Genomic DNA, 15,940 nt, shown 5'->3' with positions numbered 1-15,940 from the left:
TGGTATACAAAAGTTTCAGTTAAAGTAGGTAAAAGGGGTAATGAAAGCTTGATTCGCACTAGGACATAACACAAGGACTAAAGCTCAAGACAAGCAACGAGCGACAGTTCGAGTAATCCATCGACTGTGATTGGTCAAATCACTTGTATTGCGTTTACCTCTTGCCTTGGAGTTCTAGTGGGGTGATTGGAAGAAAGTGATCTATCTTAATATGACAATCACTTCCATCGTATACAATGTAGGACGCCATCACATTTTATTACGATTCAGTTTTAATGAATGGAAATTAAGATTGAAATGAAGGCCCGATGATTAGTTACATGCACGTCACTAATGTAGAAAATCACCGTGTGTCAACAAGTTCAACATGACTTCTTCAACGAGGATTGAACTGTTGCTTTTTATACTCAACTTTTTCCGAGGTATTCTGACGCAAGGTAATTCGAATTTTTTTATTACCAGATTCCTGGTAAGACATTAATTTACTATTGTTAATCCTTGGCCACATGGGCCTAAACACATAACATAAATAACTTAAATAAATAAATAAATTAATAAATAGTGTTTCTATTTACTAATACCAATAACAAATTTACAGTTGAAAACGTACATGATTAACACTTACTTATATAAATAAAACTTACTTCTATATCGCATATTTTTAGATGTCCTTCATACTTATGTGATGGTTTGCAATATACTAGTAGTGTACACGATATTCCAACTAGAAACTTTGTTGTATTTGCCCAGATGTAAACCCGAAATATACAAACGTAATTGTGTGTATTATGGAAGTTTACTCTGTAATGGCCTACCTTATGAGTTAAGAAAACAAAACAATTATAACCGTAAAACACTTGTTAAGCTTCATTTAAGTTAATTTTTGCAGGTGATTTAGGATGGGTGTAGTCAAAAATAATAAAACATTTTATAAAATTTTATAATTAACAATGAAAACATACTTTGAAGTTTTAGTTTAAGTTTAGTATAAGTTGTTTTAAAATTATGTTTAAATGTGTCGTAGGGCAGTTTTTATTTAATTACTGATAGGACTACCCTACTGAAATAAATAAATAAATATTTCTAACGGTTGGTTCCCACTAGGATGCACATAAGAACAAACGCGTACCACTAGGAGTAATTTGACTAATTACGACGTGATATATCGCCCGAACGTTTGTGTTTGATCAACGGATTTGCATTACGTTGCGTCTAGAATCAAGCTTTATTTACCTAAGAGTATCTTAATTAAATGTATCATTCAATGGCAAGACAAAAAAAGTAATTAATATCAGGCAACCACATGCAAAGAATATTAGAAAGAATGAGTATCACTTGGATTGCCTAGTTTGTCTTGACTCAAAGAAATGCTTATTATGTAGCATTATGTAGCCGAAGAACATTATTCTTACCCCGGCCCTAGACATCTCATACTCAGGTCATTATAACCAAATGGGCGTTAAATACAGTTTTAAATGCACGATAAAGATATACAACGCACGCAGCCTGCATTATGAGTGTTATGACTCTTAGTCAATCAATCTTTATTTCAATCATGACAAACATAAAAGCATCATAAGATGGAGAACGATCAGCAAAGACAAAACGTTATTTAGCACATACAATAAACATTGAACTTGTCTATCTTGTCATCTGCCATTTGTCAGGTCCATGACAGTATTCTTTCTCTATACTTCTCTATTTAATACTTCTTCTTTTATTTCCGAATATTTATTTTCATTTGTTAATCATAGCTATCCCTTTCATTTCTCTTTCAGTTAATCCATCCATCCATATATCAATCCATCCATCTATCTATCCATTTATCTCTTCATCCATCCATTTATCCATCCATTCATCCACCAACCATCCATCTATCCACTCATTTACTTATTCGCTCATTATAATAATTTAAGCGGCCCGCTATAAATAATAGAATGCTAAGCTAAGCATAAACGAGAGAACATTTGACGCGAGTTACTTAGGTAGTGCATGGTTTTTCTCTTCTATATATAAATTTACGTAAGGGCAAAATTCGGTAAATCGCGCCTTACTTCTAGAATGTTTACTCGATGGTATATAAAGTTGGTTCGTACTTTCGATACTGATTTAACCACCTGATGTAACCCTGTTTACTAATTAAATGGAGTTCGATAATTAGTTATTGACAATTAAAACGAATTTAGGTTCAACGATTTGCCCCAAATAGGGGTGTTCTTCCGATTGTGGTATACACTGTCCAATGCATGTCTATCTTGAAAAATACCCGCATACAATAGTACGAGGATGCTTCGCATTTTCCTATCTCCTCCTACGATAATTGTTTTTTAATGGATGAAAACCGGTTGAACAGCTCGAGTACAGCATCATAATGTTGAAGACAGACCTATTTTCTTAAAAACATACTATTTTGATAGATTTTATATACATTTATACAAACGTACTGATTTCCGATGAATGGAACATTCCAATAATAACTCTTTGCTTTAACACAAGTACCACCAGCTGTAGGTAAATTTATTGGCCCTTGGGGAATTAACCTAAAACCTATATATAGATATAGTATTGCAATACTTGGACATTACTGTAAATACGTATTAACATTTGTGGTCGCCATTGAATTTACTGTGAGTGTGGGTACTGTTATATGTATAACACAATCATGTACAAATAAACGTATTACTGTGAGTGTAGGCCCTACTGTTATATAGAACGTACAATATACAAATAAACTGTAGTACTGACAGTTGCTTCTCAACGTTTGTATTAATTAATAATTACAAAGAATATAAACGTTGTAGTGGTACGTGTATCGTTACATGTACTATGCTATTTCAATCGACTATGACAGTGACAGTTTTAACAAAGTATTAAGTCGCAAATGTGTTACTGTATCAAGTGGTATATTATTTATAGGCCTGTGACTCAGTAGGCCCTACTGTTATATAAAACTTACAATATACAAATAAACTGTACTACTGACAGTTGCTTCTCAACGTTTGTATTAATTAATAATTACAAAGAATATAAACGTTGTAGTGGTACGTGTATCGTTACATGTACATGCTATTTCAATGGACTATAACTGACAGTTTTAACAAAGTATTAAATCGCAAATGTGTTACTGTATCCAGTTGTATATTATTTATAGGCCTATCAAACATGACAAATATTTCGTTACTGAGTAGATAAAGAATATATTAAAACATTGTTCTTCTTTGTACCCATATCCTCTTCCCCATCTATCAACCCTAATGTTACACACAAAACACAAATTGGGTTTGTTTAAATGAGTCCAAATAACAAATTTGGACTCATTTTGTGACAAGTTTCTCTTTCGGAAGTAATTCCCAGTGTGCTACTTTCAGTTTAATACATAAATCATCGTGTCTATTTATTCGTTTCTGTAAACAATAATAACTATTATCGTCCTGCAGTACGTACATTAAAAAAAGCATTTTTTTACACTGAAATTACTGTGTATTCGAAAACCATCTGTGGGCACGACCTAGATGGTACGCGAGCGAAGCGAGCGTACCATCTAGTCTATATATAAATTTACGTAAGGGCAAAATTCGGTAAATCACGCCTTACTTCTAGAATTTGTACTCGATGGTATATAAAGTTGGTTCGTACTTTCGGTACTGATTTTAACCACCTGATGTAACCCTGTTTACTAATTAAATTAAGTTAGATAATTAGGTATTGACGATTAAAACGAATTTAGGTTCGATTTGCCCCAAATAGGGGTGTTTTCCGATCGTGGTATACACTGTCTAATGGATGTCCATCTTGAAAACTACCCGCCACAAAAATGCGAGGAGGCTTCGCATTTTCCTATCTCCTCCTACGATAATTGTTTATAGTATATTTATAATAGCTGAAAACCGGTTGAACAGCTAGAGTACACCATCATAATGTTGAAGACAGGCCGATTTTCTTTAAAAAAATACTATTTTGATAGATTTAATATATGATTATACAAATGTATTGATTTGCGATGAATGGAACATCCCAATCTCTCAGTCTGCCAGAGTTTGGTTTAACACAAGTAGGTAAATTTATGAGCCCTTGGTTTAACACATACGGTAGGTAAATATATGGGCCCTTTGAGAATAAACTTGCAATACTTTGACAATACTGTAAATACCTATTAACTATTTTTAGTCCTCATTTGAATCGAACATTTCTTACTGTGAATGTTCGTACTGTTAGATGTAATATAAAAATATATACAGATAAACTTTATTACTGAGATTGTGGATAGGATCTACTGATAGATATATAAACACATTATTATATACAAATAAACTTTATACTGACAGTTCCTTCTCAACGTTTGTATTAATTAATAATTACCAATAAAATAAACGTCGTAGTGGTGTATCGTGACATGTACTTTAATATTTCAATCGATTATGACAGTGACAGTTTTAACAAAGTATTAAATCGCAAATGTTTTACTGTATTTAGAGGTATATTATTTATAGGCCTATAAAACACGAAAACAATATTTCGTTACTGAGTGGATAAAGAATATGTTTAAAAATTGTTCCTCTTTGTACCTATCCGTTTTCCCATTCCTCCACCCTAATATAAAAAAACCCATACAAAACACAAATTGGGTTTCTTTAAATGAGTCCAAATCAAAAATTTGGACTCATTTTGTGATAAGTTTCTCCTTCGGAAGTAATTCCCAGGGTGCTAATTTTAGTGTCTATTTATTCGTTTCTGTAAACGACAATGTATTATAGTCCTGCGGTACGTACATTTGAAATCGCCAGTTTTGTGACGCTGAAATTACTGTGTATTCGAGAACCATCTGTGGGCACGACCTAGATGGTACCTTAAAGGGTACATTATGTGTGTGCATTAAGGCGGATAAACCTAATTTGTCACGGTAACGCATTCCGATCTAGAGAATATTTGCCCTGATATGTAGTTATATTGTACCAGGGAAGAGTTAAATTACACTCTTCCCTGATTGTACGTATACAGAAACGCCCTATAGCATACGCAAAATACATGCACTGGTACTTAAACAAACATTCAACACGAATTTTTACGATTTATTTAATAATTTAAGTAAATAAAACTGTATATGAAATACAACAAACGAACTCATACGTATTATATGTTCACACAAATTTCATTTTATACACACTTATATCTAACATTAAGTATTATACTAACATTATAATAATAACTCATCTATATTTATAAATCTTTTTTTAAAATTATTGATTGCAATCAGTAAAATATTTTCTTACAGAAAAACTAATAAACTAACACAACTTTATTAGAGAAAAACGATAATGTACGACGACAATGAGAAGACAAATGTCATTGTTTAAATTACATTTACCAATATTTTTTGGAAAATGCATAAAATCGATTTTTTAAAACTGAACCTTTTGGTTATGAATCAAATAAAAAATAAAGAATGGTAATAAATTGTGGACCGAAATGCAATAATTTCATGAATATTTTCAATAGCAATAATATTGATCGGGAAATATCTTTTCTTAATTATAAATATTATATCCTCAATAACACTCCTTTTTCAGAAATAATTCGTGTGTGTGTTATTCATGTTATTGGTGTTTGAAAGAAGAATATCAATATCAAATATAAGAAAAGCAATGAAGCGTGACGGGAGGTAAAATTGCTGTGCAGAATTTGAAAAGATGCCATGCAGATAACTAAATGAACTTAATAATATAATCATCATCATACCGCACTGATTATCAGTCAAATATGGAAAATATTCATTGAACATAAGCTCTCAATATGTTCTGGGTATCTTTGTTAATTCATAACTAAAACTACTGTTACATTGTTTTGTGCAGATAAACTGAATATTACTAACGATGTTGTTACTAAACAAAGCAGTACATACATCGACCAGGGCAACAAAGCATACGTAGCAGAATTGGCAATTGATGGGAATTCCGAACCACATGTTCGTACTTGCACTCATTCCCGTAAGTACTGTACACTAGTTAGCCGTCAAGATTGGTTCCCAATAAGACGCAACGCATGGAGGGACGCAACACGTAATTTGGCCATTCGACTGGTCACTAGCGATGGATAATACGAACTGTCGCTTTTTAAAAATCACTTTTGCTTTGTTTCTAAGAGACGTTTATTTTTGGTTGGTCGAAGAAAAAAAACCCGATAATAAACGATAATGTTTAATTAAATAAACATCAAAATACCATTTTCTATTGATTATATATATACATATATATATAGTATAACTGAATAAAAATACTGAAAGATGAGGGCGTATCAATTTGATCTCTGGTGCGCGTGCGTACAACTGAGGACTAGTGCTGTTCCGCCGTACCACGCCGAGAATGTTAAAGAGTCGCTATCCAATCGAGTTTGAACAATACCATGAAAGCCCCAGTGGTCTGATGGTTAGGACATCTGCATATCAAGCAGGCGGTCCGAGTTCGAGTCTCGGTTGGGGCAACTTTTTCTCATTCTCACAGATTTCCTCATCTTTATCGTTTCAAATTAATTAATTAAATTTCAGTATATCACCGGGCGGTTTCGAATTAATGTGTTTATATATATAACACATATATAAACCACCCGGTGATATACTGAAATTTAATTAATTAATTTGAAACGATGAGGAAATCGCCCCAACCGAGACTCGAACTCGGACCGCCTGCTTGGTATGCAGATGTCCTAACCATTAGACCACTGGGGCTTTCATGGTATTGTTCAAACTCGATTGGATAGCGACCCTTTAACATTTTCGGCGTGGTACGGCGGAACAGCACAAGTCCTCAGTTGTACGCACGCGCACCAGAGATCAAATTGATACGCCCTAATCTTCCAGTATTTTTATTCACGAGGCGGGATCACCGAAGAGATACTTTTATATATATAAACACATCAGGCTAAGAACATTGATTCTAAACCGCCCGGTGATATACTGAAATTTAATTAATTAATTTGAAACGATAAAGATGAGAAAATCTGTGAGAATGAGAAAAATGGTTAGGAAATCTGCATATCAAGCAGGCGGTCCGAGTTTGAGTCTCGGTTGGGGCGACTTTTTCTCATTCTCACAGATTTTCTTATCTTTATCGTTTCAAATTACTACTACTACTACTACTGCGTCGAGCTTGCTCGGATCCTTTTGACTACTTCTTTCCAGCCGTCTCTGTTCATCATTGCTCCTGGTAGCTCTTCAATTGTATGGCCGGAGTCCGCAACTAGTTGGTCAATGAATGATTTTGGGGGCCTGCCTGGTCTTCTTGTCCCATGTGATGGCATCCAGAGCATAAGTTCGCTTATCAGTTCACTTTTGTTGCGGAAAGAGTGTCCAACAAAGCGGACTCTTCTTTCTTTGATAACATCGGTGATCTTGCGAAGATTCCCATATAGCTGAGCGTTGGAGAGGTGCTCTTGCCACGAAACGTTAAGAACGGCTCGTAGCATCCTAGTATATGTTCCGTTTAGAGTGTTTTCAAGTTTCTTAGTTAGGGTCCATGTCGATGACCCGTAGAGAAGGACAGACTCGACTGTGGTCTTAAAGAAATTTTTCTTCATGTTGTTTGAGATGTTGGACTTCCATATGACAGTCAGGCGTTTGAGAGCTGACCAGGCTTTGCTGATACGTATATCAACGTCTTTTGCTGTTGAGGCAATGTTGCTGCCAAGATAGGTGAACTGGTCGACTTGATTGAGAGCGTATCCGGAGCTAGTTTGAATTTGACCTTGACAGTTTACGTTCATACTTTCTGTCTTTTTGGCATTTATGTGGAGGTCGATTGAGGATGCAGCATTTTCAAAGGCGTGTAGGCGGGTTTTTGCTCCAGCAATCGTGTTCGACAACAGGGCTATATCGTCAGCATAATCAGCGTCAGTTACCAAAGTCGCAGGGAACCTCTTGCTGATTCTTGGCTTCAATGTTAAGCCGTGTTTGTTGAGTGGATCAATAGCCGAGCGGAGAACATAATCAAGACATATGATGAAGATGTAGGGAGCGAGAGTATCTCTTTGAAGGACGCCTGCTTTTACCTGAAACGGATCAGTATCACCATCTGGAGAACGAACCAGGGCACTTGAGTTTTTGTACAGCATCATTATGGCATTGACAATCTCAAGTGGAATTTTGTAGACGAGAAGAATTTCACGCATCTTTTCACGATGGACAGAATCGAAGGCTTTTGCGAAATCTACAAAGAGGAGGACTGCAGGAAGATTTTTGTCACGCACTCTCTCAAGTATTCTCCTAATTGTGAGAATCTGGCTGCTTGCTGAGCGTCCCTGTCTAAAACCATTTTGGTTTTTACGAAGTATTGTCTCGATCCATGGTTGTATTCTATTCAAGAGCATAAGATTGTAGATCTTGGCAGCAATGGGGGTGAGAGTTATTCCTCTGTAGTTTTCGGCCTTTCCAAGATCTCCTTTTTTTGGAAATGGTAGTATGCAGCCTCTTGTCCAGTAGTGAATAGGTCTTTGTTCATAGACCTCATTGCAACACTTCAAGAGTACGTTGTTAAAATGTTTCGTTTTCCACACTTCTGGAGGAATCCCATCAAGTCCTGGGGATTTTTCATTTTTCATTTTTGTGAGTGCTTTGTTTAACTCTTCGTCGTTAAAAGGACCGATTTTGATGTTAGATTCAGTCTGTGCTGGAAATAGCTCAATGGTTTCCACATTGGTTATATTGGGAATGTTGCCAAGAAGGTTCTTGAAGTGGTTTTTCCATTGATTTAGACGATCATTTTGACTGGTGGCTTTCAGCTTTGCTTGACTGATGCGCTTTCTACCTGAGATTTCATTAATCGTATCCCAGGCCATTGATTGCTTATTCACCGAATATTGCTTAATCGAGTCAATCTTAGTTTGCAGATAGGTTTCCAGTTCGATTTGATAGAGCCTCGTCAACTTTAACTTCTCTCTGTTGAATTTTGAGATGTTTTGGGGTGTAGGGTTAGCATTTTTACGAGTTGCTGATCGTTTGATCCTCTCTCGTTGGTCTTGAATAGCCTGCGTTTCCCAGGATACTCTTTTGCGTTTTTTAGGTTTCAAGGGAATACAGTTGGAAGCGGCTTCCCAGTGTGCTTTCACAAAGTTTTCATAGGTGGTATCTGGATTGTCGATCACACTTTCATCTTGGAGAGCATCAAATCGATTTCTAATTTCAATGGTGAACCGCACGAGGGTATTACCATCGTGTATTAAGGACTTCCAATAATATGGCGGAGGATTATCAAGTTTTTTGTTGTTTGCTCGAAGACTCAGTCTTATACGGCTGGAAACGATGCGATGATCTGATATCACACTGGCAAAACTGTTATATGCTTCGCAGTTTAAGCAGCTGTTTTTCCATTTGTGATTTATAAGAAGGTAGTCAAGTTGAGCTTTTCTACCGTTTGCATATTGGAAGGTCCAAAGTTTGCCCATTCTCTTTTGAAACTTGGTATTCAGAACCAGCAGCCGGTTTTCAACAGCAAACTCCCGAAAAAGTTCACCGTTTCGGTTTGTCTGATCATGAAAGGAAAAAGTTTTGTTATTTTCCATACCAATTTGAGCGTTGAAATCTCCTCCAATCAATAAAAGATTGTGTTTTGGAACATCTCTAACTAACGAGGATAGTTCGATGTAGAATTGAGTGACCAAATCTTCATCTGCTACGTTTGTAGGACTGTAGCAAGAGATAATTGTGGTTTCTGGGTTACCGTTGAAGTTTGCAATAATAATTCTGGAGTTGATTTTCTCGATTTTGTTAAGGGATTTAATTGCTCTGGGGCTTAGGAGTAAGCCGACGCCTCCTATGGTAGCGTTTATGTCATTTTTCGTAGCAGAGCTTGTGATGAGGGTCCAACCTTTGCCAGCATCTTTGTATTCTAATTCATTGGCTTCGTGAAATATGCGATGTTCTTGAATACACACAACGTCAATTTTCCAATTTATCGAGTTTGCGATAAGTTCAGGTATCTGATTGATGGTGTTCAAGGTACGAACATTAAAGGTTGAGATAATGATGAAGTTTTTGCATTTCAGCAAGTTCATTTTTGTTTTTGTTTTTGGATCTCTAGCTGACTTTTCGGACTCCTCTGGAGAATCCAGGACAGCGGTAGAACGCGCTCCTTGGTTAACCGCGCGACGAGCGATGCGGGATGAACGTCGTTTCAAATTAATTAATAAAATTTCAGTATATCACCGGGCGGTTTAGAATTAATGTTCTTTGCCTCATGTGTTTATATATATATATATATATATAAATCCAAAATCAGTGGCTGGATCTCAATGGAGATACAAAATAAAAGCGAAAAGCTAAATCAAAACGAGAAGTAAAACAGCCAGAAAAGTTAGCAGAGCTTTCGGGCAACACTAGCCCTTCATCAGTGCAAGTGATATATATATATATATATATATATATATTGAGATCCAGCCACTGATATCCAAAGGCAATATATATACCACAAAACCTTTTGGACTTAACATTAGAAACATACTCCCAGATCGGTAAAATTATTCCATTGACTACCAAAATTTAAGTTTCAATATTAACCACCATTTAAGCTGTTTTTTAGTTTTATTCCAAAATTGTTTATATCTCTCTACCAAGCTACCTTCTTTGTTTTCTACTCTTATTCAGACTCAACCCTGCCTCCTTTATTGTATTTCTTTTATTCCTTTCCACCCAGGCAGCACTTGCCAGCTCTTATACAATGACGTTATTCAAATTCACTTATATATAAATCTAAAGGCAACTTACTGAAAAAATGACAATGCTGTGGGTATCAGTGGCTGGATCTCAATGGAGATACAAAATAAAAGCGAAAAGCTAAATCAAAGCGAGAAGTAAAACAGCCAGAAAAGTTAGCAGAGCTTTCGGGCAACACCAGCCCTTCATCAGTACATATATATTGCCTTTGGATTGATTGGAGATTATAAACATCTCTTGTTTTTGTATTATTTTCAGAAATACCAAATAGTGCGCTTTCTTTTGCTTTGCATTGTGTTTCTATTTGTGGAAATAAGTTAAGTTAATAATAATAAGCACCTTACGTCTCAAAGTAAACTTCGAAATGTATCATGGTTGTTACCGTAACCTGTCAGTGTTATTGTAGGAATGGAATACGAGCCTTGGTGGATGTTAGATCTGAGAAAGACTTACGACATAAGATACGTTGATATCGTCAATAGATATAAATTTGGTAAATATCTGTATTGCATTGTAATAATTATAAATGGTGTCAGTTAATTATGTATATTATAGGACAACACAAATAATAATAGGAATTATCAACTTCCGTTTCATGACAGCAGACGAAGGAACACATTAAAAAACGAAACTGCAATGTACACTGATCACGCATTTTGCTTGGTATGCAATGGACTCACTTGCTACAGGCAATAATATAATATAATAATATATAACATTTTCGCCGTCAACATGCACAATTCTTCTCTGAAATTCACACAACCTAAATCCACAAGGCGTGAAAAATAATACTCTTGAAAACAAATGATACACTTTTAACAGCAATGTATTAATGATGTGGAAACTTAGGTTTATACTCAACATATTATTCAAAATATGAATTGATAAATATAAGATGCTTTTTTGTTTGCTACATTATTACAATTACTTTAAAACAGAACATAGATTAATTGGTGCAGAAGTAGGCATAGGCATGAGTCGAAAACCAGGTGTCAATCCACGGTGTGGAACAGTCATAGATGACTCAATGACAAGTGTAGGGTATGAGTTACGTGTTGATTGCGCGTGGTTTATGCATGGCAGATTCGTTACAATTCAACTAGTAGGAATACGTGAATATTTGACACTCTGTGAGGTTACACTATTCGGTTATGGTAAGATCTCTTAATATAATGCTGCCCATTGGTCATCATGTGTTAAAAGTAGACTTGTTTCTAAATGGCGGAAAAAGCTCCGTGAACATTTTATTACCAGAATACAATCATTTACATTATTTCAAAAATTATTTTGAAACTATGAATTAAGATAATAATAAACGATAATGAATAAGATATAAAAATAGACCTAATAATATTATCATCATTTATGTAGAACATGGTAATTACACTGGAGACGTATGCAGTTACTCGCCCGGACCTTGCGATGCTGAACAGAATTGTACATTGTCTTCTAATGTAACTGCCTTCTGTAGTAAGTTCAAATTCATAATTCTTCAAGTACTTTCTAACTAAATTACAAAAATTACCCATCCTCATCTCGAGTAATATGTGATTATAATATGAATCTCTTTTGTTTAATAAAGATAATTTTACTAATTTTCATTTTTACAGATTGTACTGAAAACTCGTTTGAATGTGAAAATGGACGTTGTATCCCGGACAATCTTCTTTGTAATCACTACGATAATTGCGGAGATGCTAGTGATGAGATTGGCTGTAGTAAGATAATACGTTTTCTTTTATTTTCAACTGCGATATTCACCAATACAATTAGTCTGGGCTCCAGACGGAGTTTTTTCTTAATATTAGTAAAAATATAAATATTTTTGCACATATGGCGTTTCATACGTGTATTACTTGAGTTTGGTATTTTCAGACAAAAATCGCGGTCGAAATAAAAACAAATAAAACAATACAGACTTGGGGCAAGTCTACAATACAATGTGTGTAGATAAGACGGTATTTGAATCAAGTTCCACTTGAATTGAAGCCCATTACGCTATTATGAAAGGTATCAAAGATAGGGGAATTTATTACGATACACTTTTTGTTATTATTATGATTATTATTATTATCACTTATGTATTAGGCCTATCATTTCTCTTTTAAATACGGCATTGTTATTAGACAGCAACACAGTTTCCCAAGTTGGGATGAATAAAGTGTTCTTGTATCTTGTATCTTATGGGCCAAAACATTACTATGTTGCCCACCAAGTTCGATCGACCCAAAATATGATCAAATCTAGGTCAGGGTCTTTTGGGGGATTTTGTTTTTTTTCTGTTTATTGAGCATTACAATTATTATTATTTTTATATTTTTTATTTTATGACAATTTGGAGACACGTCTCCCGGAGAAGCCAGACAGTCACATAGCCGTTAGGGATATTGGCTAATTAGGCGGCCTCCCTCTTAAACTACGGTATCTTAAATTAATACAGAAAAACAGTGACGTAAATAGAAATTCACTAAATATGCTTAAAATAATTTAAGTTAATAATAATAAAGGTTGATTTTAAATAATAAATTAGTTTGAAAAAATGTAAATTACAAGCAAAAGTGTACCTCTGTTGTTTTTGTTGAAAATAAATGACTCATAATGCTTATATTCAACAGATTGTGGAAACCTAGACAATTGTGGAACCGGGATTTGCATTCCAGAGAGATGGGTTTGTGATGGATTCAACTCATGTGATAATGGAAAAGATGAGCTTTTCTGTTGTAAGTGTGTCTGGTGTACTATTAATATAATATATTTAAATATGTTGACGCGATTCTTACTATTGTTGAACGTATTCATGCACATCGTCTCATCCTTTATTTTTGGAATACAGTTTTCTTCCATCATTGGTGGGCATCAGTAAATAAATGGAATTTATTTTTTTAAGACTGTGGCGAAGGAAACTTTGAATGCAGTATAGGTAAATGTATAGAGGCTGTCAAAGTATGTGATCTTATTGATGACTGTGGAACCAATGAAGACGAAGATGGATGTGGTAATTTATAGTCATTTGAATGCTATTGTCAAAGAACCCTTTTGAAATCTTGGAAGAAAACAATGTTTCATTGTCACGAACTCCTTTTAAGTTTGTTTCCGAGCGGTTGAGAATAGTTTAGGAACTCCCTTGTGACATTAAAAGTATACACACAAAATCCACAAAGTTGTAAAATAACTCAAAAACAAGGCTTTAATTTCAATCAACTTCAACTTTCAACAATCCAGTAAACACTTTAAAACAACAGCTTCACAATAACTTTTACAATCTAATATCCAACCTTCTTCAAAATAAATGCTTCAATCAAAAAATCCTTCTCCCTCCTTACAATTGTCATACTTCCCCTTATATACAATGTTCATAACCTACTAGATCATTCATTATATTTCTTACTCTATTGGATTACAGTTTATATTAATAGTATACTTCGGGAATGTTCCTGATTGTTCTTATATTAATTATTATACATGGTTTCTTAAATCTAAACACACTCTTATTCTAGAATGTTCATGTAGAATGGAATGGTAATTTATTACATCCATGTAACAAGCCGTTTGATTGGTCATGGCATGGATGTTTCATTAATAATGTATTTGTAATGAATTGAATTATTTTCACGAATGCAAAGTTAAAATATAAAATATTATTGTTGAAGATAATAAATGGATTGATTGAGAAAGTAAATTTATATTATTGTAATTTAAGCAGGAATATCGATCAATATTACAGTGTAATTCAAGTACTGTACACTTAAACATTAATTTTAAATATTATATTTATGAGATGACAATGGATTTAATGAATGAATAAATTAAAATAACAGTAGGCCTACGTGATGATATAAGCCACTGCTTCGAATGTGATAAACGGTTGCTTGGCAATGGTATACAGAATAATTCATTTTTTTATAAATCGAATGGAAAGAATATATGTTACTTGTTTTATGTCGTATTATTTTTAGGCTTTTTGCGTGACACGACATCATCTAATTTTCTAATGAGCTTGCCTGTTAAGTAGAACCAATAGGCCTAAATGAACTACTAGACGGCCACAAATGCCACGTGGCAGGAATTAGAAAACAAAGTTACACTTTTAAAAATTATGTTAATAAGTTCACACAATATCTAGGTTTCATTTCCATTCAATACAACAAAAATGCACGTACGTCTACATTCAGTATAAATGTTTGTCTTATTTGATGACAGTAATTTGCCCAGATGGCTTGAACGTTCCTGCATCCCAAGTCTGTGATGGGAGATATGACTGTTCCGATAGAAGTGATGAAACAAATTGTGGTAAGAAGTTCGATCATTTGATGTAGGCTAATCATTAATGACACACTTAAAATATTTGACAGTATAGACCGAACTAGAAGAATACGTTTTCCTGCATGATTTTGGTTGTACACACGGTTCTTTGGAAGTTTACAAACAAATATTATGTGTTATTTATAAGGCTTTACTGACAGGGTCACTTGTATTATAAAGTTGATTTATTTGTTAAAGCTTTTCAAATATTGATTTATACCTATAATTGTTTCACAGAGGGTTGTCCAATAGGTTGGGAATTATGGCAACATAGTTGTTATTACATACTTCGAGATGGAGCTAGAACGTTCAGCCAAGGAGAACAAGCCTGTATAGACCTAGAAGGCTTTGTTGTACTCATTGAATCAGAGGATGAAAATAACTTCATCTTTAAGATTCTGCAGGACTTTAGTCTTGATAGCACATGGATTGGATATACAGATCGAGAGCAAGAAGGCATATGGAAACATGTTGCGCCAACATTTACTTCTTATGAAAGTTAGTAATTGTAAATATATTTTGCTATTTGCTGCATAACAGCAGGGAAGAGTGAATTTTCTCTCTTCTCCTTTCCAGCTTTTCATATTCTGCTCACAAGTCACACAAGTCACAAGTCACAAATCAGTTTATTTCGTCCAAAAGAAAAAAAAATACAAAGCAAAAAATATACAAAAGGACCAGGGAGACTTCCATTAAGGCCAAAAGCCGCATGCATGGAAGCCACCCGAACATTTTAAATAATATATAATTCTCATGTATATAATATAATTAAAAAATTAACAAATCATAACATTAACAAAATCATATCAGAACAGCTACAACCCATCTCTATTACATATATAACAATTTTGGATATAACATACATCATCATATTCTGAAATAAAATTATTTTTTAAATATGTAGAAAAACCTTTCAAAGAATGTGTATTTACCTTTTCA

At 34.4% G+C, this 15,940-nt stretch overlaps 2 protein-coding genes, 1 long non-coding RNA gene and 1 other non-coding gene across 4 annotated transcripts; 3 read left to right on the top strand and 1 right to left on the bottom strand.

The window, feature by feature from the left end:
- Nucleotides 1–352: 352 nt before the first annotated feature.
- On the top strand, nt 353–11,867 carry LOC140049724 (pentraxin fusion protein-like). The gene is made up of 4 exons (XM_072094673.1): nt 353–437; nt 5,850–5,984; nt 11,106–11,192; nt 11,638–11,867. The coding sequence occupies exons 1-4, from the start codon at nt 368–370 to the stop codon at nt 11,865–11,867; spliced, it is 522 nt and encodes a 173-aa protein (XP_071950774.1). The 5' UTR covers nt 353–367.
- Trnag-acc (transfer RNA glycine (anticodon ACC)) lies at nt 6,650–6,721 on the bottom strand. The gene has a single exon. It is a non-coding gene; the product is annotated as a tRNA-Gly (tRNA).
- A 241-nt stretch (nt 11,868–12,108) lies between the features above and the next one.
- Nucleotides 12,109–13,384, top strand: LOC140049570 (uncharacterized). The gene is made up of 3 exons (XR_011845307.1): nt 12,109–12,169; nt 12,310–12,417; nt 13,315–13,384. It is a non-coding gene; the product is annotated as an uncharacterized lncRNA (long non-coding RNA).
- An 11-nt stretch (nt 13,385–13,395) lies between these two features.
- LOC140049723 (uncharacterized) lies at nt 13,396–15,504 on the top strand. Its single transcript, XM_072094672.1, has 4 exons — nt 13,396–13,423; nt 13,587–13,694; nt 14,900–14,989; nt 15,239–15,504. Exons 1-4 carry the CDS (start codon nt 13,396–13,398, stop codon nt 15,502–15,504), a joined length of 492 nt encoding a protein of 163 aa, XP_071950773.1.
- Nucleotides 15,505–15,940: the final 436 nt, after the last annotated feature.

The sequence above is a fragment of the Antedon mediterranea genome, chromosome 5 (assembly GCF_964355755.1).
Source record: "Antedon mediterranea chromosome 5, ecAntMedi1.1, whole genome shotgun sequence".
Classification (NCBI taxonomy): Eukaryota; Metazoa; Echinodermata; class Crinoidea; order Comatulida; family Antedonidae; genus Antedon; species Antedon mediterranea.
Note: the sequence above shows the minus strand (reverse complement) of the source record. Positions and strands in the feature narration are given on the sequence as shown.

Excerpts from the sequence above, each read along its gene's own strand:
- LOC140049723 (XM_072094672.1), top strand. The coding sequence starts at position 13,396 with ATGGAAAAGATGAGCTTTTCTGTTGTAA. Across the intron at positions 13,695-14,899 it reads TGAAGACGAAGATGGATGTG|TAATTTGCCCAGATGGCTTG; the intron begins GTAATTTATAGT and ends ATTTGATGACAG. Across the intron at positions 14,990-15,238 it reads AAGTGATGAAACAAATTGTG|AGGGTTGTCCAATAGGTTGG; the intron begins GTAAGAAGTTCG and ends ATTGTTTCACAG.
- LOC140049724 (XM_072094673.1), top strand. The coding sequence starts at position 368 with ATGACTTCTTCAACGAGGATTGAACTGTTGCTTTTTATACTCAACTTT. Across the intron at positions 438-5,849 it reads CCGAGGTATTCTGACGCAAG|ATAAACTGAATATTACTAAC; the intron begins GTAATTCGAATT and ends TGTTTTGTGCAG. Across the intron at positions 5,985-11,105 it reads TCGTACTTGCACTCATTCCC|GAATGGAATACGAGCCTTGG; the intron begins GTAAGTACTGTA and ends GTGTTATTGTAG.